General features: G+C 43.6%; 1 protein-coding gene and 1 long non-coding RNA gene across 2 annotated transcripts in view; one reads left to right on the top strand and one right to left on the bottom strand.

The window, feature by feature from the left end:
• Positions 1 to 22,511, bottom strand: part of TNFSF15 (TNF superfamily member 15) — a 27,069-nt gene extending 4,558 nt beyond the window's left edge. The window contains exons 1-3 of the mRNA XM_079962257.1: positions 22,076 to 22,511; positions 2,409 to 2,463; positions 243 to 275 (exon numbers count right to left, since the gene is read on the bottom strand). Of these exons, the coding sequence (XP_079818383.1) occupies positions 243 to 275; positions 2,409 to 2,463; positions 22,076 to 22,255 (268 nt within the window). The 5' untranslated portion in view covers positions 22,256 to 22,511. The remainder of the gene's footprint in view (positions 1 to 242; positions 276 to 2,408; positions 2,464 to 22,075) is intronic.
• Positions 19,701 to 24,815, top strand: LOC307207958. The gene is made up of 3 exons (XR_013834891.1): positions 19,701 to 20,110; positions 23,210 to 23,335; positions 24,748 to 24,815. It is a non-coding gene; the product is annotated as an uncharacterized lncRNA (long non-coding RNA).

Genomic DNA, 24,815 nt, shown 5'->3' with positions numbered 1-24,815 from the left:
TAATAGTTTCACCATCCTACCATATCTAGCCACTGCAAGAAGTGTATGCTGTTCTTTTAAACACATGCACAGTACCATATTTCCAGACAACTGTGCTTTGCATAATGTATTTTAATACCACTGAACACTACCAGGGGCTATTCTTGAGACCTTTCTATTCTGATAGGCTTCTGAAAGTGGAAGGAACACACTCCAGAGACATAAAGCTTTGGAGGAGAAACAACTGTAAAGTGAAAAATTACCTGAAAGGTGGATCTTTGGCTTGCTTTCCGAATCTGCAACGTAAGAGAGAGAGACAGAAAGGGAGAGAGAATGAATTACCTAATGCACTCTAAGACCACAATCTTGTACATCCTTACTTTCTACTGGATAAACAATACATTGCCCCTCTAACCAGATGTTGAGTGAGCCCGGCGATCCTGGAGCCAAACGTATATTGCCATCCCATAATAAAAGAGTGGAGAACTGTTTTAAACTCCAGGACTACATTCCCTTGAGGGCAACCTTTTTGGAATGCCATGGTTGTTGAACTTTCTGTAAATGTGCCAGTCAAATCTATTTCCTATAAATCATTGATCTTCACAAAGGTGCAAGCAGTGTAGAAGTATGTTTTAGCACAGGCGATCACCAGCTAAGGGGAGCATAGAAACCTTAAATGTAGTGCATTTATTCTCATCTGTCAATAAATAATGGGATTTCTCACTATGGTTCAGGAAATAAGCTCTCTGGAGAATTCCTAAGAAATCTGTCCCTTGAATAAATAGGCAGGGAGTGATACAGAATGTCAAGAACAATGTTTTCTGCCTATCCCTGGCTGCAGAGGCACAAACAGCGTTTTAAAGGCAGCTTGGCTTATCACCCATCCAGAGGTTTAATGGTTAGTGTGTTGGACTAGGGCCTGGAGGAAACCAGGGTTCAAATCCTCACTTGGCCATGAAGCTCACTGGGTGACTCTGGGCCAGTCACTGATTACTCCCAGCATAATCTACCTTACATGGTTGTGATGTAATGAGCTCCATGGCTGAGTGGGGTTTTGAGCCCTGCTCTCCCAGACCCCAGACCAAATTTCTAATCCTGGGGAGCTAACAGAGTACCCTCCAGATAGTGTTGGATTACACCTGCCAACAACCTCAGCCAAGATGGCCAATGGATGGTCATGGATGATGGCAGCTGCAGGCCAACAACACCTAGAGGACACCTGCTGGCTATTTCTGGTCTAACCACTACATCACACTAGCTCTCAATCAATACTGGTTTGTTGACCATCAAGCAGACTGTCCTGTGTTTTTTTGTTATTGGAGCCCCTAATTGGAGATGATGTAGAAATGGATGGTCTGCATTTTGCAAGGGTTGCACAGCACCATAGAGACCTCCTAAGGAGCAACTTGCTATAGCACATGTTGGAAGTGAACTGAGGCCCCTGAACCTCTGCAGTCCAGGGCTATGCTCCTTTTTGGACAGGGAGGATGGCCCCCTAGATGCTGTTGGGCTTCAACCCCCATCAACCCTAGCCCACAGAATCACAGAATTCTAGAGTTGGAAGGAACCCCAAGGGTCATCGAGTCCAACCCCCTGCAACAGAGTTCAACAACATTTTGAGGGCCACATAAGTTTCCCATTCCTGCCATGGAGAATGCATCCCCTTTCCAAGCTGTGATATCACCTCAAGCACAGTTTTCACCGCGAGCTTTCCCCACAATTAAGCACCATGGGCGAAGGGCTGTAGCTCTCAGTGGGAGAGCAGCTGTTTTGCATGCACAAGGCTCCAGGTTTAATCCTTGGCTTCTCTACGCAGGGCTAAGATAGACCCCTGCCTGAAACACTGGAGAACTGCTGCCAGTCAGTGTAGTAATAATGACCTAGATGGACTTGTGTTCTGACTCAGTTTGAGGTAACTTCCTTGTTATTATTTTGTAACTTTATTATTGAGATATTGTAATTTTGTATCTTAATAATTAAATATTCAATCTTATATATCTGCTTAGCTTAGCTTAGCTTAATAAAATCAGTCTATACATATCAATAAATTCTTGTTGGAGCATCTTTTGGTCATGTATTCTTCTACACATTTCCATTCCTGTTTGAGATTTTGATTAGATTGCATTCTAAGTGTTGCCGTCATTTTTGCTAATTCAATCATTCAAAAAAATTATTTTGCCAATCGTTCAATGTTGGTACTTCTTCTGACTTCCATTTTTTTTTTTTTTTTGCAGTCAATAACCTTGTGGCAGCTGTTGCATATAAAAAGATTCTCTTCAAGTCTTTTGGGATGTCATTTGTTATAAGGTAACTTCCTATGCTCCTATTCTGCCAATGCCTGCTACTGCCTGGAGAAATTTGCTGCAGGGAGAATCTTATTCAGAACACAAAGCAAACACTACAATTCTTCTTCTTTTAAGGAAACTCACAATTTGCAGGAGAGGCCTCTTGTTTCTGGAATATAGGAAGTGTTTCAGGTGACATCTATAAAGGAAAATGCACAAGTGATTAATTCAGCAGTGTGGCATCTCTAATGCGAGAGAGAGAGAGAGAGAGAGAGAGAGAGGGAGGGAGGGAGCCTGTAGGCGGGCAATGTCTTCTTTTAATTGACTGGACACGGGTGGCGCTGTGGATTAAACCACAGAGCCTAGGACTTGCCGATCAGAAGGTCGGTGGTTTGAATCCCCGCAATGGGGTGAGCTCCCATTGCTTGGTCCCAGCTCCTGCCAACCTAGCAGTTTGAAAGCACGTCAAAGTGCAAGTAGATAAATAGGTACCGCTCCGGCGTTTCTGTGTGCTGCTCTGGTTCGCCAGAAGTGGCTTAGTCATGCTGGCCACATGACCCGGAAGCTGTACGCTGGCTCCCTTGGCCAATAAAGCGAGATGAGCACCGCAACCCCAGAGTCGGCCACGACTGGACCTAATGGTCAGGGGTCCCTTTACCTAAGCCACACTGTGAGCCTTTTTGGCCAAATATTAGGGTGTATGTGCTCTAAATCAAACATGTCCAACCAGTAGATTGCAATCTACTGGTAGATCCCTGGCTGATCCTGGTAGATCGTGGGACCCTTATCGATCGTGGAATTAAATAAAGTTTACTGAAAGTTAACAAATAAAAGCTGAAGAACTCTGGTCAATCCTACCCCCTAAAAGCTCAACAACTCTGGGCAATACAACCCCCCCCCAACACACGCACACTCCTCCTCCCTCCAATGTCAATGGGTAGATCACTGCCAGTTTGTTTTACACTGGGATTAGATCACAGTCTCTTGGGAGTTGGACATGCCTGCTCTAAATAAATAAGGTACAGGACAGGTAACAACACGGGTGCAAAGGAACCACCAGGAGCCTTGAAACATATTCCTAATTGCTCCTTGGCAAACTGAGGCTGTGTTTGGCACCTTTTAAACAGGGCACCAAATCCAAGCACCTCTGGGATTGGTTCCACCTGGGAGCACACAACCCCTTCAAAAAGCAGGGTCTGAAGTCAGCTGATTAGCTTCACTCTGGAGTTTCAGGAACTCTGCAGTGTATCAGTAGGATTATGGGTAGTGAAAATCAAGCCCCACTTGGATTGGCTAGGAAAGACATCAGCACTGTGGCTTCAATTCAATTTTCACTGCAAAGTGTGTGTGTGTGTGGGGGGACCCCGCCAAAGTTGTCCACCAGGAGCTGAAAATGTTCCCCACCCCTGTATTTATTCAACAACTTCAGACCAGTTTACCTGCAAAATCACCTTACCCCAAATATACTCACTCTACCACGTCTGTCTGCAGAACTGGCATTGTTACACTGCCACATAATACCTGTTCCGCATTTGTAAGAAATTGGTATTTTAGTGTGGCAACACTTACACTCTGGAACTCCCTGCCTAAGTGACATCAGGCAGACACCTTCACTGTATGTACTATTTTCAGTGCCTGCTGAAAGGCTAGAGAAATCGCACCAAGCAAAAATAAAACCCCACACATTCACATTCCAGTCCTGTTAATATTTATACTGGTCAATCCCTGCCCCCCCTCTCTCTCACACACACCACCTCCCCCCGACAACAACACAGGCATTACTAATTGTCATTTCCTTCCTACAGCTGTGCTTACCAAACAGATGGAATGCAGGAGAGTCCCATCTGGCATGAGGACAGGACACCTGGTACATGCAGTTAACTTTTAACCCCTAGAGTCTAGACATCACTTTACAGCTGGTAACTGAGCAGGGAAACCAGATCTCACACCAGATCAGATTAAGTGCAGTAGTTCAGCACTTAATCTTGGTGCCTCTCCCTACCACCAAGCCTTCATTTTCTTTTCACGTTTGGAAACCTCAAGCAGACACAACACAAGAATAGTTTTTAAGCCCTTTAAGCACATTTAACGTGTGCAGTTTCAGCCGGCCAGTTTGCCTGCAACCACTTAAGGTTGAAATCACACAAGTTAAAATGTGTGTAAAATGAAATCATACTGTCATCGCCATCGTTATCCACTGGGCAATCTGGATTAGTAACATGTAGACGGTGCCTGAGTATCTCTCATAATATAACAGCTACCTGAGAAAAGGACTGTAGATTCAAAGCGACTGTCTGCTCCAGGTATTGCATATAGAACTTGGCTGTACAAGAAGCAGCAGGACTTTTTGTATTTAAGATATCCTGCTGATGATTCTCTTTTAGGAGAATCCGTATTTTATTATCTATTTCTCATTGCTGTAATGGTATTTATATTACTGCCTTGAGTCCTATATTGTATAGATGTTACATGCTGCCATTTGTGTTCTGCTTCCTAAACCACGCTGTGGTCTTTTGATGAAGGATAGTATATAAATTTAATAAATAATTTCAAGGTCACCCTCCAGATGGTGGTGGACTCCAGCTCCTTTCATCCCTGAGCAATGGCCATTATGAAAATTGGAGTCCAAGGAGAGGGGAGGCACAGTTTCACTGACCATTATTTACAAAACCAGTCAGTGCTCTGCATGGGCTGATTGTACCACAAAGGGGACTTACGCCCTGCCAGCACTGGAGTGGGTGGGGAAGAAGACAGGGGAAGTGTTGTCTGAGCTATTGACACCATGTGAAGTTTTTGGTTTGAAAATCATGGCTGTGAACAGACCACTTGATTGATTTCTATTTGCCTTTCCATCTGCATTTCTGACTAAGGATTTCCACTTCAGTCTGAATACTTTTTAAAAGTCTTCATGAACAATTTCAATAATAATGATGGACTTTATCTGCATTGACAAGAGTCAAAATTAAAATGATTTACAAACTAAGAAAAAGCACTGCTTTGGTAGGAAACAAGATCCAAATTAGAAAGTTAAAGAATCTTAGTATTCGCTCATACATACATACATATATACATGTATTAGGTGACCCACTACTCCCAAATCGCAAGGACACAAACATTTTGAATACCTGAAATGTTTCCCATGGGACAGCAATCCCTTCTCCACCAGGGAAAATCAGCAGAAAAGACTATGTTTAGGATCAGGGTGGATCTCCTGCACCTATGAGTACTTTATGTAGAAAGTACACCAGCAGAGATAATGCAGTATGTCATTTAAAGGTTAAGTCCACTAGTCAAGAGGGGTGTGTGTGGAGATGTTGCTTAGCAACAAGGTAGAGTGACATGAGCTAGCATGTGCTCTGGTTGGTTGTGTATTTCTCAGGAAGTTTTCTCCTCTGTGTTTTTAGTTGTATGCCCCCCTGTTATGTACAAGGCCTTAACTGAAAGACAAAACCTGTCTGTTCCTTTATCCTCAAATAGGTATGCACTGTTTGTTGTTCCATCTGTTCAGTAAACTGCTATCAGAACTTTTTGCTCTAGGCTCCACTTGCATTATTTACACAATTTCTCTAACACTTAAATAAAGAATGCAACCACCCACATCCGCTGATGGAGTTTATCCATGACATATATAGGAAGTTCAGTTCCCTGGTTTATGCTCAGCTGGGCCAACAAGCTTCCACCCTTGGCAGAGACCCAGATTGCAGAGCTCCATACATGACACCAATATACTTGCATTTCCTTGAATGAAAGCATTGTAGAAAGTTAATGAGCAATCTCATTTGCGGTGTGACCTCTGCTCATGCTAATTGCCAACGGATGTTTATGCAATAACTCCTACACGAGTTGCATATTGATAAATGACAGAAACATGCTGAGTGCTGGTATTTATTATCAATAAGATAACCAAGCAAAGGATTTTATCTCAGGTTATTCTTACTCAGAATAGACCCATTGAAATTGATGGGCATGGCTAGCTTAGGTTTTTTCATTCTGATCTACTCTAAGCAGAACTTAGTCCAAATCATTCCTGAACCCACCACATCTAGCAGTATTTGCTGCTGCATTGGTCTTCAACTACTCATCCAGTATCCACTATCAGGTTGTGGCCTGATCTAAGGCAGGTCACAACAGCAGCTGTGCCACCATACAAATATTTTTTGGGGGGGTTAAGAAGTAGGCCCCCAAATGCATGTCCCAAGCTTGGAAGAAGTTCTGTGTAATTCAGCTAACTTTTACTCAAAGTAGATCCATGGTAATTAATGAAGATGTCTGAATTAGGGTCATTAATTTTAATGGGTCTACTCTGAATAAACATTAGTTGAATACCACCCACAGTCATCTGTCTTGCTTGGTTCCTGATGCCGGATATTGTCTTGTCTGATCCCATCATGGGTTGGTTGTGAGACTATTTTAATGTTGCACAGTCTCCATTTATAAGTTTTGAAATTAATAGGCCCACAACAATATACACCTCTATGTGAAAGGCTCCTTGCTGATATGTGACTCATGCTTCCAATATGTCCCTTTACAGAATCTGTTTTATTGTGGTGTCTGCAAGTATACTAAACCTTCTGTTTATTTTATTCAAACTTCAATAGTGTGCTTAGGTTTGCCACCTCTGTTCCCACAAAATACAGGACAGAGCAGGGCTGGGCAGTTTGGGGTGATTTCCCCCCTCCCATCTGGTTTGAAAGTGACTTCAAAGCAATCCATTACAATCTCGTGCAGCCTAACAGGATGGCATCTCTGGAATTTGTCACACACAAACACGTGCAGTGGCGTAGCGTGGGTTGTCAGCACCCGGGGCAAGGCAAGTAATTTGCGCCCCCTAACCTGTGGATTTGCGCCCCCTAACCCTAACCCCTAGATGTTGCGCCCGGTGCGGCCGGCCCCCCCTGCACCCCCATGCTACGCCACTGAACACGTGCACACACACATACACATGAATTTTAAAATCTGTCTGTGCTTAGCTACCCAGAGCTTAAATACATGACCTTTCACACACCCTTTCAAACAAATGCATTCAGAGAGGATCCCAAACTTGGCAGAGAGAGAGAGAGAGAAGACTTGAAATACAGGTCAAAACTGTATCAATACAGGATGCAGCATTTTACATTGAAATACGGGACAATCCTGTATTATACAGGACAGGTGGCAACCCTAATATGTGCTTCACACAGCCCTTGTTCATTGTTTCTTTATTGTTTGCATATTGTTGTTTTTGATCACTGCAGATGGTGACAGTAGTCAAGAAATTAAAAGACGCCTGCTTCTTGGGAGAAAAGCAATGACAAACCTGGACAGCATCCTAAAAAGCGGAGACATCACCTTGCCGACAAAGGTCTGTATAGTTAAAGCTATGGTTTTCCCAGTAGTGATGTATAGAAGTGAGAGCTGGACCATAAAGAAGGCTGATCGCCGAAGAATTGATGCTTTTGAATTCTGGTGCTGGAGGAGACTCTTGAGAGTCCCATGGACTGCAAGAAGATCAAACCTCTCCATTCTGAAGGAAATCACCCTTGAGTGCTCACGGGAAGGACAGATCATGAAGCTGAGGCTCCAATACTTTGGCCACCTCATGAGAAGAGAAGACTCCCTGGAAAAGACCCTGATGTTGGGAAGGATTGAGGGCACAAGGAGAAGGTGACAACAGATGACGAGATGGTTGGATAGTGTTCGCAAAGCTACCAGCATGAGTTTGACCAAACTGCGGAGGCAGTGGAGGACAGGAGTGCCTGGCGTGCTCTGGTCCATGGGGTCACGAAGAGTCAGACATGACTAAATGACTAAACAACAACAACAAATTGTCGTTTTTGAAAACTCAATAAGCACATCTTAAAGTACAGTTGAGTTAGATGAATTAATTTCAATGGGTCTGCACTGAGTACACATTACTCGAATACCAATCATGGTAATCTGTTATGTTTGATTCTTTCTTTCTTTTTTAATAATATTTATTAAAGTTTCAAAAAAGTTACAAGAATAAAAAAAGAAAAAAAAGAAACAAAACATTACAAAATACAAAAAGTAAAAACAATTAAAAACAAATCAACCTTTCCATATCTTGACTTTCATTTACTTGTTTCCCTGACCTCCTCACACCTCCCTTTTTTGTGTCCTAGTTCAGTTAGTTATTTCAGCAAATCCTTTCCATTTTTGCTTTTATCTTAATAATTTATCATGATATATTATAACTTTACATTCTCACCTGTTAATAATCCATCTTTAAATACTCCTTTATAACATTTACTGCTAAAACCACATAACTTCATTCCAATATCCTTCTAACATTCCTTAATTTTACAATATTTCTGTAGATAGTCTTTAAATTTCTTCCAATCTTCTTCTACCGACTCTTCTCCCTGGTCTCGGATTCTGCCAGTCATTTCCGCCAGCTCCATGTACTCCATCACCTTCATCTGCCATTCTTCCCGGGTGGGTAGATCTTGTGTCTTCCAATACTTTGCGATAAGTCTTCTTGCTGCTGTTGTGGCATACATAAAAAAAGTTCTATCCTTCTTTAACACCAATTGGCTGACCATGCCCAGGAGAAAGGCCTCTGGTTTTTTCAGGACAGTATATTTAAATACCTTTTTCATTTCATTATAGATCATCTCCCAGAAAGCCTTAATCCTTGGGCACGTCCACCAAAGGTGAAAGAATGTACCTTCAGTCTCTTTACATTTCCAACATTTATTATCGGGCAAATGATATATTTTTGCGAGCTTGACTGGTGTCATGTACAACCTGTATATCATTTTCATAATATTCTCTCTTAAGGCATTACATGCCGTAAATTTCATACCTATGGTCCATAACTGTTCCCAGTCAGCCAGCATAATGTTGTGCCCTACATCTTGTGCCCATTTTATCATAGCAGATTTCACCATTTCGTCCTGAGTGTTCCATTTCAACAGCAAGTTATACATTCTCGACAGAGTCTTATTTTTGGGATCTAACAGTTCTATTTCCAATTTTGATTTTTCCATCTGGAAGCCAATTTTCTTGTCCAATTTGTATGCCTCCATTACAGTGGTGCCCCGCAAGACGAATGCCTCGCAAGATGGAAAACTCGCTAGACGAAAGAGTTTTCTGTTTTGGAGGTGCTTCGCAAAACGAATTTCCTATGGGCTTGCTTCGCAAGACGAAAATGTCTTGCGAGTTCCTGCGGTTTTCCCCCCCTCCCCCCTTTTTCTAAGCCGCTAAGCCACTTAGCCGCTTAGCCGCTAAAATCCGCTAAACCGCTAAAAGTGCTAATCCGCTAAGCCGTCAATGGGCTTGCTTCGCAAGACGAAAAAACCGCTAGACGAAGAGACTCGCGGAACGGATTCTTTTCGTCTTGCGAGGCACCACTGTATTTGATAATAGTGAAGCCAATCTCACACTTTGTCTTTTAGTTTTTCAAAGCTCTGCAATTTTAACTTATCTCCCTCTTGTTCCAAAATTTCCCAATATTTCGGCCATTTGGCCTCCATATTGAGCTTTTTCTGAGCCTTCGCTTCCATCGGTGACAGCCACCTTGGGGTTTTATTTTCAGATAGGTCCTTATATCTTGTCCAAACATTAAACAGTGCTTTCCTAATAATATGGTTTTTAAACGCTTTATGTGCTTTGACCTTATCATACCACAAATATGCATGCCACCCAAATACATTATTGAAACCTTCTAAATCCAAAATGTCTGTGTTTTCAAGAAGCAGCCATTCTTTCAGCCAACAAAATGCAGCTGATTCATAGGAAAGTTTAAGGTCTGGCAGGGCAAATCCACCTGCCAGACCTGCCAGATCCAGCTGCCAGACCTGCCAGATCCAGTTAGTATTTTAAATTTTATTCTGGGCTTCTTGCCCTGCCAGACAAATCTAGAAATATCTCTCTGCCACTTCTTGAAACAGTCCATTTTATCCAAAATTTGCAATGATTGAAACAAAAACAACATTCTTGGCAATACATTCATTTTTATAGCAGCGATACGGCCTAGCAAAGAAAGCTTCAAGTTTGACCATATTTCTAAATCCTTTTTCACTTCTGTCCAGCATTTTTCATAATTATCTTTAAATAAATTCACATTCTTAGCCGTCATATTAACCCCCAGGTATTTTACTTTCTTAACCAATGTTAAACCTGTCTCCCTCTGAAACCTCTCTCTCTCAATTGGTGTTAGATTTTTCTCTAAGACCTTGGTTTTTGACTTATTCAACCTGAATCCTGCAACCTGACCAAATTCTTGAATCAGTTCCAATACTCTTTTAGTACTAGATTCTGGCTCCTGTAATGTCAATACTAGGTCATCTGCAAATGCTTTCAATTTGTACTGTTTAGCTCCGACTTGTATACCTTTAACCAATTGGTCCCTTCTAATCATATTTAAGAGAACCTCCAGGACCGAAATAAAAAGCAATGGGGAAATTGGGCAACCTTGTCGTGTCCCTTTCTCTATCTTAAACTCCTCCGTCACCACATTATTGACAATTAGTTTGGCCTTTTGTTCTGAATATATTGCACCTATACCATTTCCAAAACCTTGACCAACCCCCATCCCCTGTAAATTCTTCTTCATAAAACTCCAAGAAATGTTGTCAAGCTTTCTCTGCGTCTACAAATATCAAAACTGCTTTAGTATTAATGTTCACTTGTAATTTTTCTAGAATGTTGATTATATTTCTCGTATTGTCAGACAAGTGTCTACCCGGGAGAAAGCCTGCTTGGTCTTTATGTATCTCTTCCACTAATACTTTTAAAAAATCTTTTAGCCAAAATATCTGCAAAGATTTTGTAATCCACATTAAGCAGGGATATGGGGCGGTAGTTCTTAAGTTGTGTCTTCTCAGACTCAGTTTTCGGTATAAGTGTAATGTAGGCTTCCTTCCACGACTCTGGTGCTTTTTTTCCCTTCCAAAATTCCATTACAAACTTCCTTTAATGGTTGTATTATCCAATCTTTCAAGGACCTATAATATCTTGAAGTTAAACCGTCTGGCCCTGGAGATTTATCCAGTTGCATATTCTGGATGGCCCCTTCTACCTCCTGTTCAGTTATTTTATAATTCAGCATTAGCTTATTTTCTTGAGAGATTTTTTGTAATCCATTTATTTTCAAAAATTGATCTATATCAGTTTCTTTCTGTGGCCCTTGTGTATATAGTTGTTTAAAGTATCTCTGGAAGCATTTTCTAATCTCCACTGGATTCTGTATATTCTTTCCTTCCACTTCCAAATTTGTAATAGTATTGAGTTTTTGTCTTTTTTTCATTTGCCAGGCTAACAATTTCCCACATTTGTTGGCCGATTCAAATGTCTTTTGTCTCATCTGTTTGATTTTCCACTCTATTTCCTGGTTCATCATTTTCATATATTGTACTTGGTGTAACTTTATTTCTCTCAGAATCTCTTGCAACTTTGGTTTCGCTCTCAATTTCTTCTCACCTTCTTTTATTTTCTCCAAAATTTTAATTTTTTTCTCGTTTTGAGTTCTCTTCTTTACTGCATTCTGTTGTATCAGAAACCCTCTCATAACCGCTTTGCTTGCGTCCCAGATAACTCTTTTCTCGACAGAAGTGTTCATGTTTATCTCAAAATAGTCTCTCAAGGGTTTTGGGGCCTTCTTGGTCACTTCTTCATCCCTAAACAAGGTGTCATTCATCCTCCATCTGAAGGAGCCAATTGGTATTAGTTTCATCTCCATTTTCACAGCATTATGGTCAGAGTAGGTTTTAGGACAAATTTCCACTTTTCTAGTCTTTGGAGCCAGGCCTCTAGTTATCCAGATTTGGTCAATTCTTGTCCACATCATTTTGGCTTCAGAGAAGAAAGTTCCCTCTCTGCCCAAGGGGTTCTTTGTTCTCCAGATATCAATTAAGTCCAAGTTGTCAGTCATCTCAAAAAAGGTTTTTGGTAGTCTGCCGTCCTTAGTAACTACCTATCTCTGTGCCTTGTCCATGTTTGTAGATACCACTCCATTCATATCCCCCATCATGATCATATTATAGTCCAAATAGTCCAATAAAGTCTCATGCAACTTTTAAAAAAATTCTGATTTTCCCTCATTCGGTGCATAAACGCCTAGTATCAAAAATTTCTCTCCTTGTAATTGAATTTCAATTGCCACAAATCTTCCTTGATCATCTTTAAATAAAAATTTCGGTGATAGGCTCTCCTTTGCATAAATTACTACTCCTCTTTTTTTAACTTTGTCTGATGAGATAAACTCTTGGCCCAATCTTTTATTAATCAATACTTTCCTGTGGAGCCTTAGCACATGTTTTTCCTGTAGGCAAATCAAGTCCAATTGTTCCTTTTTTAATAAATGAAAGACTCTTTTCCTTTTTTGAGGCGAGTTCAAACCATTAGTATTCCAGCTCAATAGTTTCAGGGCCATGATGTAATTATTCTGATTTTCCTCCAACTGCACCAAGTGCTTGCTCTTCTTCTGTCGGTGGTATTACTGTTACTTTCTCTGGACAGTCCAATCCAAAGGATAATCTTACTATGTCTAGTATTCCTCTTTTTAGTAATCCTCTGTCCAGTGTTTTTTGTTCTGGTCCTCTGTCTGTTGGTTCTCTGTCCAGTGCCTTGGCTCTTCTCCAGATTCTTTCTGCAAATCTTCTCCGTGATCTTTCAAGAATTTTCCTTTGTCGTCCACTGATCTTATTTTTATCTTTCTTCCTTTAAAGCTAAGAGATAGGCCTTGGGGAAATTCCCACCTAAAAGCAATTCTATTCCTTCTCAGCAAGGCAACCAAGTCTCCGTAATTGGACCTAAGGTCCAAAAGATGTTTCAGAATATCTTTAAATATTTCCACTCTTAACTGATGTATTTCCAAGGTCTTCTGAAAGTGCAGGCTCAAAATTTTGTCTCTCTCCTCTTTTGTTCGAAGGGTAATCAAACAGTCTCTCACCCTGTTCTTCTTCCCGCCTCTTCCAAGTCTAAAAGCACTCACTATCTTAACTTCTTTCTTTCTCCAAATCCAGATTCCAAAAGTCTGCAAATTCCTGCATAAGAAAGTCTGTCAGACTGTCCTTTTTAAAAAAAAATATTTATTTTAATTTTATATAGTAAAACAAATATTAGAATCAAACAGAACATCAGAGAAGTACAATGAAAAACAACATAAAAGAACAATATAAAAACAAATAACAGAAAAAGTAAAAAAGAACAAAGATTAAGGAAAGATTGGTTTTTTTTATTCTTATCTTTATAATCCTCTTTCCTGACTTCCTCGCATCTCCCTTTCCTGCGTTCCCCTTTACTCAATCAAATTTAGCAGCTCCTTACCCTTTTTCAAATCATAGTCAATATTATACATTCCAACCTGTTATGTCTTCTATTTTCCCTTTCTTTTAAGATACATTCTTACATATTCTTTGTAATTTAATCCCTTGTATCCTTTGTTTAGTTTTGACATAATTTTACTCTGGTCTTACCCTTTTTTTCTTAAAACATTTTTACATATTTCTTTTTACTATGTCACTGGTGCCATATTTTCTTTATATCCAACATCATTTTAACATTCAAACATTTTACAATGTTTTTGGAGATATTCTTTGAACTTCTTCCAATCCTCTTCCACCAACTCTTCTCCCAGGTCTTGGATTCTGCCAGTCATTTCTGCCAAGTCCATATAGTCTATCACTTGCATCTGCCATTCTTCCAGAGTGGGCAAATCTTGTGTCTTCCAATACTTTGCGATAAGTATTCTTGTGCGGTTGTTACATACATAAAGAGTGTTCTATCTTTCTTTGGCACCAATTGGCCGACAATGCCCAGAAGGAAGGCCTCTGGTTTCTTAGGAAAGGTATACTTAAATACCTTTTTTAGTTCATTATAGATCATTTCCCAGAAAGCCTTAACCTTTGGGCATGTCCACCAAAGGTGAAAGAACGTTCCCTCAGTTTCTTTACATTTCCAGCATTTGTCATCGGGCAGGTGATAAATTTTTGCAAGCTTGTCTGGGGTCATGTACCACCTATAGATCATTTTCATAATATTTTCTCTCAAGGCATTACATGCCGTAAACTTCATATCGGTGGTCCACAACTTTTCCCAGTCAGCAAACATAATGTTATGACCAATGTCCTGTGCCCATTTAATCATAGCTGATTTAACTGTTTCATCCTGAGTATTCCATTTTAACAGCAAGTTGTACATTCTCGAAAGTATCTTAGTTTTAGGTTCCAACAATTCTGTTTCTAATTTCGATTTTTCCACCTGGAAGCCTATTTTTTTATCCAAGTTAAAGGCCTCTCTAATTTGATAATAGTGTAACCAATCTCGCACTTTATCTTTTAGTTTCTCAAAACTCTGCAATTTCAATGTGTCTCGATCTTGTTCTAGTATCTCCCAATATTTCGGCCATTTGGCCTCCATATTGAGTTTTTTTCAAAGCCTTAGCCTCCATAGGTGATAACCACCTTGGGGTCTTGTTTTCCAATAAGTCTTTATATCTTATCCAGACATTAAACACAGCTTTCCTGACAATATGGTTTTTGAATGCTCGGTTAGCTTTTACCTTGTCATACCACAAATATGCATGCCACCCAAAAGCATTATTGAACCCTTCCAAGTCCAAAATGTCAGTGTTCTCTAGAAGTAGCCAGTCTTTCAACCAGCAGACTGTCCTTCTCTAATTCAGGCACAGCTCTAATCCTCAAGTTCATTTGTTTCTCCTTAAGTTCAATCATAGAAAGCGTCGACCTGTGATCCTCCAGTTGCCTCTGTATGTCTGGTATCTTCTCCTCTACGGTGGCTGCTTTTTCCTTAGCTTCTTCAGCGGTCTGTCGAGTCAAAGTAGATTCCTGTAGCAATTTCTCAATAGTTTCTATATTAGTATTCACCTTTTGTCCCAAATTGTTAATGCTTATAGTGTTTTGATCAATTTTAGTTGATGCTTCAACCACTTGTTTACTTAATTTTTCCAATGATTCATTTATCTTACCTAGTGCAAGTGCTAAAACTTCTTCAGATGACATACCTTTTGACTTAGATTGTGTAAATGCAGCCGCAGATGAGGCAGAAGGGCCAGATGTTGATGCTCTTCGCTGAAAAGATTTCCCAGACCTCGTTGTTTTGTCTTGGAGTGAGTCTACTTTTTCTTTTCCATCTGCCATATCACTTTAGCTGAGTGCCCAAGGTCAATCCCACAGCCACAATTTGTTTTAAAGTGGAAAATTCCCCTGGCCCAATTATTGTAACAATTTCAGAAACTTCCTCTAGGGGGACACAGTAGCAGTCTGTGCTTGTTGCATTAGAAAGTAACACTTTTAAACCCCCATTTCACAAAATAAGAAACAGTTTTAATTTAAGATACTTTTCAGTTACTTCCCCTTCTTTAAAGATCAGGGGGAATCAGCCAGAAACAATGTATCTCCCTTGCAGAGCTGACTGTCAAAAAGTACTCTGTTCTCAAACAGTGTGTTTCACAGTGTGGCAATCTTATTTTCCATTGGCAGTCCGTTCCCAGGTTTGAGCAGTAGATTTTTATTTCCTTTCCTCTCTCTTGCAGGCAAATATAATCCAAACCTCTCCCCCCTCTCTCCTGCAGCCAAGGGGAGAGTTCACTTGTTTTAATGTTGGAATTTTAGTCCTTTCCGATCACCTTTCCAAAGCTTTAGCTTGCAACTTCTTTGCTTTAGTCTATTTACAAAAAGCGGAAGGCGGACTTCCTGTTTATGCCTTCCCGCTTCGGTACTGAATTAAGCCTTTTTTCTTCTTCCTTTTTTCAATTTTTCCAGTTTATCCTACTCACGGGTAGTTGCTTTTTATAGTCGAATTGTCACAGGAAAAAGTCAGCGCTCTCCGGTAACGGCTGTGCGGCTTCGCTCCGCAGAAGAAGCAGTTGACTCACAGCACAGCGCCGCTCTCCCCGCTTCACTCCGGAGCCCGTAGTCGGGTTCCTTTACAAATTGGGGGGCGCAAAGGGTGCCCGCCGAGTCCCACGCTCACAGGCTTCACCCGCCTGTGATTTTTGGAGGGTCTCCGCTTCTCCAATTTCTGCAGAGCTAGTCCCTCCGAATTAGAGGGAGTCTGCCATTACCGATGGCGCTAACCCGGAAGCCCTGTCATGTTTGATTCTTGATGTGGCTGTTCATATCCCAGTGTGACACTTTTCTCCAGGCCTTTTGTATATACACTGCTATCCAGTGCTTTTTATCTGCAGACACTTAAGGGTACGCAGTACCAGTACCTTTCTTTTCCTGGAAGAAAAGCACTGGTTAAAAGCGTGGCACTTACTGTAACAATATCATGGTGAGTACTGGCACCTTTTTTTCTGGAAGAAAAGCACTGCCGCTACCCAATTTCACTTTCTGTTGGGGGCAGGGAATAAAAAGGTGGAGGTGCAAACTTGAGCAGATACAGAGAGATACAGAGGGTGCACACAGCTGTGCAGATATGTGCTAACACTGCAGCACTCCTTAAATGTTCCTCAGTCTATGCAAGTGATTGCCCAGATTTTTTGAGGGGGTGGGGGGTAATAATAAAACCCCACACATACAAGTCATTTGGAAAAGCAAACCACAGTATTTGCACGCTTTGCACACAATGTTAAACCATTAAATAAAGTTTAGTTAATAAATCCCAATTTATTCATTACTAAATAAATAATAAACGTATTTATTAGTTATTGCTAATTAACTATTTGCTGTTAAACCATTACCGCCCAGCCCAGCCCTTTAACTATGGTTTGTTAGCAAAAAGGAACCATAGTTTGTTGTTGGCTTACTGAACTTTGCTATGGTTCAGTGATAGGTGCAAACTCACACAGTTCCTTAACTATGGCTTAGGTGTGGCTTGTTTGTTTACCCACCAGGCTATAAAGATGCTAGTCAATGGGTGGGGTGGTGGTGGTGGTTAGAAATTGTCTTTTGCTCAATGACATTCACCAACTGGGCTGGGCAGCCTTAAGTTTACACATGTTGGAAAGTCCCAAATCTGGATTGCAAGGGGAAAGGGTTTTTGTGGCGGGGGGGGGGGGCATATTGGAAGCACCAACACTGGGGGAAGACAGGAGAGGAGATGAGGTATAAGAAGTAAGGTGATCTTAGCAGCATCAGCACCACAATCCACCCACTCTCCTGGACATTCCTTGAAACCAGTGCACACTATGTAGTCACATCCTTCATCCCCTTCCCTCATGCAATAGTTTTCAGGAGCATGGAATCCTGCCTGAAAATAAAATGTCTCATCACCCTGGCACTGGATTCCCCTCATTCATGGGATGTCAAGGAGTCTGAGTCAGAAAGGGAAATTACAGAGAGAGCCAGCCCCAGAAGCACATCCATGAGAGGATCTCGTGATGCTGGCACCACTCCAGCCAAAGGGTGCAATGTTGCCATACTCTGACCCTGAGGACTCTCGTATCACAGAAGCCCTCATGCAGCCAGCCAGCCTTCCCTGCTAATTTGTAGTGAAAAAAACAGTTGTAGAAGGCTGGGCCCCTTTAACTGAAGAAGCCCCTTTCAGTAAAGTTAGACAGAAACACTTGCTGCTATGTAAGACTCAAGACAAGTCCACACTTCTGCTAGTCCCGTGCACAGGTGTGAACAGTTTTCCACTTGACCCATGAAGAAGAAGAAGAAGAAGAAGAAGAAGAAGAAGAAGAAGAAGAAGAAGAAGAATAGTAGTAGTAGTAGTAGTACCGGTAGTTTGGATTTGATATCCCGCTTTATCACTACCCGAAGGAGTCTCAAAGCGGCTCACAATCTCCTTTCCCTTCCTCGCCCACAACAAACACTCAGTGGGGTGAGTGGGGCTGAGAGACTTCAGAGAAGTGTGACTAGCCCAAGGTCACCCAGCAGCTGCATGTGGAGGAGTGGGGAAGCGAACCTGGTTCACCAGATTACGAGTCCACCACTCTTAACCACTACACCACACTGGCTCCATGCTTTCTAGACACAGACCCGAGTGGTTTTCTCTCTGCCCCACTCCTTTCCCAGGTTTGCTCCAACTGAGTGCTAAAGAGTGGTTTTCCCGTGGGGGTGGGGAGTGAGCAGTGGGAGAAGAAGAAGTGTAGAGAAGCCCAGAGTCTAAGGTCACATCTGCCCAAACAACAAACTCTTATTCTACTTTATCAGTCATGACTTCCTGCAAAAAAATCATGGGAACTCTTGTTTGTTACGGGTACAGACCTCGCAGATCTACAGTTCCCACCAGTCTCAACAAACCATAGTTCTCAGGATTCTCCAGGTATGTTAAAGTGGGATAAGAGTGCCTTCTATTTATCTACTTGCACTTTGACGTGCTTTCGAACTGCTAGGTTGGCAGGAGCTGGGACCGAAGAACGGGAGCTCACCCCATCACAGGGAATTGAACCGCCGGCCATCAGATTGGCAAGTCCTAGGCTCTGTGGTTTAACCCACAGCGCCACCCACGTCCCTTTTAAGTAGGGCACAAGCCCTCTTTGCTTGATCTTCTTTGTGGTGATTTGCAGTTTGCATAATGAACTGTGGTTTAACTTTGGCTAAGTGCAAGGGTATGGAACCTTGGGGCAAATGTGCCCCTTCCCTGGCTGCTCTTTCTGCCCCTTGTAACTCAGCCCAGACTACGCCTCTGACTTGCTTTGGACTGCACCCTGAGTGTTTTTGCCTGGCTGGAATGTGTTCCTTGGACTCCCATGATGCCTCTTGCTTGCCTCGATAGGGGATGGAGAGGAGAAGGTGTAGAAACTAGCCAACTGTAAAAAGGTAAATTTTACATGTGTTGCTTTGTCAGCTTTTGCCTCTAATCCTGCTCATGTGGCCCCTAGAAGGCTGCCTAGAAGGAAATGCAGCCCCCAGGCAGAAACGAAAGTTTTCCACTCCTGGGTACGGGTGATGCATGAACCAGGCCACTCTGTGGAAATGCAAAAGCATGGAGAGACCAGAAAAAAGGTGTGGGGGACTATGGAAATTAAATATACTGTATTTTTTTGCTCTATAAGACACACCAGACCATAGGATGTACCTATGTTTTGGAGGAGGAAAACAAGAAAAAAAGATATTCTGAATCCCAGAAGCCAGAACAGCAACATGGATCTGGATTCTGGGATAGCCTCTTGCTGTTCTGGCTTATGGGATTGCCATGTGAAGCCTCTTCGGGGCAGTGGGATGAAGGCTCCCCCTGCCCTCAAGAGGCTTCATGCAGTGAAGCCAGGACAGCAAATGGGATCACTGCGCAGAGATCCCTCTTGCTGTCCTGGCTTATGGTATAGCTGCGTGAAGCCTCTCGCGGCCAGCAGGATGAAGGTTCCCCCTGCCCAGAAAAGGCTGCGCACGGCTAGGCCAGAAGCCAGCACAGCAAGAAGGAAGCCTCAATGCAAAGCCTCCTGACAAGGAGGCAGGAACGCTCCCGTTGCGCTGAAGAGGCTTTGTATGGCTATCGCTGAAGGCAGGAGAGCAAGAGGGATCAGTGCGCACTGATCCCTCTTGCTCTCCTGGCTTCAGCGATAGCTGCGCAGCCTGCATTTGCTCTATAAGATGCACACACATTTCCCCTTACTTTTTAGGAGGGAAGAAAGTGTATCTTATAGAGCGAAAAATACGGTATGTGTTTCAGGTAACCTCCTGGCTCTCATTTCTGGATCTCTGTTCATGTTAGGATTCTCTCTAAATTGCAGGATCCCTCTCAAGGTATGGAAGTTCAGTGGGCTCTTTTAACTCATTGTGTTCTAGCTCCATCCTATCACCCTTCTCATATTTCACTCTACTGCTGAATCTGCCCCTCTCCTCCAGCCATCCTGCATGTGGGATCTTTGCCTCTTACCTACTATCTCTTCTGGGACCATGTCCCATTCACCTTTTCCAACCTTTTGTCTGCTCCACACAACTCCTGCCTCACAGCTGACCAAACTCTCAAAGCAAGCCTTCTTGCGGAAGGTGAGTTTTGAACATCCTATTCTCGGCTGCTATATTACCTGAGCAATTGAATGTTTATAGACATTCCATAGCATCACCACTAGTATCACCCAACCATCATCTGGAACCTCACTGCTAGAAGCACCATAAAAGGTCTGTGTCACAAAGCTTAGGGACATCATAAGAGTTCTGCTGAATGAGGCCAAAGTCCAGCAGACTGTTCTCACAAGTGGCCAACCTGCCTCTGGGAAGCCTGTACGCAGGAGCCAAGTGCAATTGCAGCTCTCCTCATGTGATTCCCAGGAACTATATTCAGAGGCTGGCCTTCTCCAACAGTGGTGATAAAACATACCAGATCAGGTTGCAGGTTTCTGATTTTCTGGATCAGAGACCTTTATATTGCCCAACCTTTTATGCCTCAAGTCTCCCATGGGAGATGAGGACACAACACAGAGACACACACACCTTGAGTCCGGGGCCCTCCAGAAAAAGTCCACTTCAAAAAAGTATTCCTGCCCTGATATAATGATTCCACTGGGGGCAGAATTCCACTCCCCTAATCAGGTCCAGTGGTACCTTGTCCTGTCCCCTGTCCTCTTAACACTCAGCTGAGTGAATCTGATAAGAATTACTCATCTTGAACTGGGGGACTCAGTCATTTAATTTGGCAGGTTACTTCTTGAGCCATCTCAGTTAAGTCCCCTGGCAAGGCTGTTGTGAATAACAAAAGTGGCATCTTTGATCTACAACAGGAGTGGGGAATTTCAAACCTTGGGGCCAAAGGTAACCCTCAAAGCTTCTCTGTCCAGCCCTCAGGACTCCTCCCCGCACCACCATGCCTGCCCAGATGCACCCCCTCTCCCCAAGAGAGTGTCTTTAACTGGCTTGACTGTATCATTGAATTCCGATTATGCCTTCTTCTTGGAGGATAGAGAGGGGTGTGAAAGTGTGTGTACAAACTAGTCTACTATTTAAAGGTAAAACGGACATTCATTTCTTCGCCTGCACCGCCTCTGGCCTCCCACCCCCTCACATGTACACCCCAGAATACTGACAAAAAGCGAATGCAACCCATGGGCTGATAAAGCCCACCCTCCCATCTATAGTAGTCAGCACATGAACACATTTGAAATTTGCAGTAACAGCGACCTGCTCCCTTATGCTGCAGATGAGCAAATTACTGGAGCGCACTGCAATCTAAACTTCATCCTACAAGCATGCCCCTAAAAACACGCAAACAGCCATCGCCTTGACAAGAAGCAGAGGAGAAACGAATGAATGAATGAACGAACGAACGAACGAAGGGAAGAGTAACTTTCCAACTACACTTCCGGATTCCACAGTTGTGAAGAGAGAAACAAACTTCCACCTCCTCTGGTCCACAACATTTCTTTGGGACGCGGATCTGTGGACCCTACCCGCTCCACATCTTCCCTAGCCAAAGATCCCTCCGTGGGTTTCCGCATTATTTGTTTGTTTACTTAACAGAGTATATAGACCATTTAATCATTCCCGTACCTCTTAACAGAAAACGATAATAGCAAGTCAGCCTACAGACGGATCAAAATACGAGTAAAAACAAGTTAAAATGTTCAGCATGAAATTTGCATGTTGATCGTTCAGTGAGAAAGTACCTGCTTTGCGTGTCCCAAAGCCCCAGGTCCCGGGCATCTCCCAGTACGACTGGGGGAAGGGGGCGAGGATCCTGCCTTAAAAAACTGGAGGGTGCGCTGCTGGAAGTTCTGAGCTAGACGGATCCATGGCCTGATTCGGCAGCTTTCTCTGATAAATCCCGCCCACAGAGAGACAACCTACCCTTTGATTTGGGGAAGCGCGGGAGCTCAGCGTAAGAGCATCTGCTTTGCATGCAGAATGTCCCACGTTCAAATAAATACCTGGCACCCCGTGGTAGGACTCCGCTTTCGAAACCCCGGGGAGCCGCTGCCGGTCGGTGCAGACACTACAGAGTAAAACGCAGATCCTTACCTCGTCTTGCTTGCACCTGAGGCTGCTGCCCAGCAGGTAAATCACGGGCATAGCCAAGAGAACAAGAAGCAGGAGACAAAAAAGCGCCAGGCACTGGAGCCTCCGCAGGTCGCCCGCCAGCCGCTCCCACCTGTACCCGTAATGCTCTTCCGCCAATTGCTGCATTCGCGCCCCGTCCATAGCCAAGTCTTCCCCAGGCTCTGAATATCACCGAGCCAATGGGGGAGGGGGGATAGCAAATGTCTTCTGGGCCCTGATTGGGGACCCATTATATAGCCCTGTATATTCCTGGGTGGAGAGAGGAGGAGGGGGGGGGGGAGAGCGCGAGAGCCATCCCACTCCGCGACGCGACTAGAGGGCACGTGGAGTTAAGGGGGGAGACACACCCTTCCATCTCAGCCAGGATGCCACACCTACGCCTGAATCGGCTCGCTTTCCCTAACGCCTGGGCTGGGGAGGATGGCACTTAGGAAGGAGGAAGTCGGAGGAAAGTCCCCGAGGGGAAGGGAGAAACGCGAGTGAGGGAGGCAGTGAGTGGGGCAGCGGCAGGAGCTTCCGCTGAGACTAGCTAGAGTGTCATTTTCCAGGTGCCTTTCCCAGTCTCTGTCTCGTTTCCTATCTTATCTGAAGCTCATACACCTCTTTCAGATTCTTAATAAAAGAGGCCCAAGGTCGTTCAAATGGTTCTCACCTTTAAGAATGTAAGAAAAGCCCTGCTGCATGGGACCAAGAACCTATGTAGTGCAGCACTCTGATTTCTCAGTGGCCAACAGACACTTATGGGAAGCCTGTCTGCCTGCAGGACCTGAGCACAACAGCACATCTCCCCATTTGTGATTGCCAGTGACTGGTATTCAGAGGCATACTGCCTTCAACAGTGGAGGGAGAACAAAGCCATTATGGCTAGGAGTAGCATCCATTGATACCTTTATCATTTTTGAAAGGTGCTGGTGGCCGTCACATTTAGTGGGAGCAAATTCCATATCATACCTGTGTGCTGTGTGAAAACATACTGTATTTTTCTGGGTATAAGACAGTATTCCCCCCCCCCCAACCTAAATTTTTGTGGTCATTTTATACATGGATGGTGAATGCACAGGGGTTAAAAAACAAACACTACTTACCTTCCTGCAGGATCCATCCAACCCTGTCGGATGAAAAAGTGGATGAGTTTGTGCCCTTGAAGAACACATTTTAGGGATGCTTAACCATACCACATCACCAGGCAGTCAGGAGGAGGCCCTTCTTGACACACTGACAGTAAGTGATAATGATTAAACACCACCCACACATTTTAACCTAACTTACAGGCCAGGGTCAGGACAGCAGCCTCGCCTCTGTTCTAGGATTTCTTCCACCCTCAGCCAACTCATCAGCACTTGCTTGCCTCTGGCACTCTGCTGATGGTGCTAGGCCACTTGAAGGGGCGCTGTCACTCATGCATAAAGGTAAAGGTAAAGGTACCCCTGCCCGTACGGGCCAGTCTTGACAGACTCTGGGGTTGTGCGCCCATCTCACTTAAGAGGCCAGGGGCCAGCGCTGTCCGGAGACACTTCCGGGTCACGTGGCCAGCGTGACATCGCTGCTCTGGCGAGCCAGAGCCGCACACGGAAACGCCGTTTACCTTCCCGCTGGTAAGCGGTCCCTATTTATCTACTTGCACCCGGAGGTGCTTTCGAACTGCTAGGTTGGCAGGCGCTGGGACCGAGCAGCGGGAGCGCACCCCGCCGCAGGGATTCGAACCGCCGACCTTTCGATCGGCAAGTCCTAGGCGCTGAGGCTTTAACCCACAGCGCCACCTGCGTCCCTGTCACTCATGCATAGCCTTGTGTTAATAACAAAAGACAAGGCTGCTGGATCAGGCCAAGGGCCTATCTAACCCAGCATCCTGTTCTTACCAGCAAGGCACCTGTGGAAAACCCTCAAGCAGAACACAAGCTCAAAGGCACTCTCCCCTCATGAGGGTTCTACCCACTGGTATTAAGAAGCATTGGAGGCAGAGCAGAGCCACTGTGGCTAGTTGCCATTAATAGCCCTCTCATCCATGAATTTGCCTAATCCTCTTTTAAAGCCAACCAAGTTGGTGATAGGGACGTCGGTGGCGCTGCGGGTTAAACCACAGAGCCTAGGACTTGCCGATCAGAAGGTCGGTGGTTCGAATCCCCGCGGCGGGGTGCACTCCCGTTGCTCGGTCCCTGCTCCTGCCAACCTAGCAGTTCGAAAGCACATCAAAGTGCAAGTAGATAAATAGGTACCACTACAGCAAGAACATAAACGGCGTTTCCGTGTGCTGCTCTGGTTTCCAGAAGTGGCTTAGTCATGCTGGCCACATGACCTGGAAGCTGTACGCCGGCTCCCTTGGCCAATAAAGCAAGATGAGCAGCACAATCCCAGAGTTGTCTGCGACTGGACCTAATGGTCAGGAGTCCCTTTACCTTTAAGTTGGTGATGCTCACTGTCTCCTGGGGGAGCAAGTTCCAAAGTTTAATTGAGTAAAAAACTGAGTAAAAAATTACTTTCTTTTTTCTGCCTTGAATTCTCCAACATTCAACTTCACTGAATGTCCACAAGTTCTAATGTGAATGACAGAGGGAGAAATACATTTTTCTCTTCACATTCTCCTTGCCATACATAATTTTATAAACTTCTGTCATGTCATCTTTTACCCACAGTGCCACCCCTTGGACTGGATGTAAGTATGAAGGCAGGTAAGCAGGAAGATGAGAGCTAGGTAAAATCA

Source organism: Podarcis cretensis (genome assembly GCF_951804945.1).
Source record: "Podarcis cretensis genome assembly, chromosome: Z".
Taxonomy (NCBI): Eukaryota; Metazoa; Chordata; class Lepidosauria; order Squamata; family Lacertidae; genus Podarcis; species Podarcis cretensis.
This window is presented reverse-complemented; position numbering and strand designations above follow the sequence as displayed.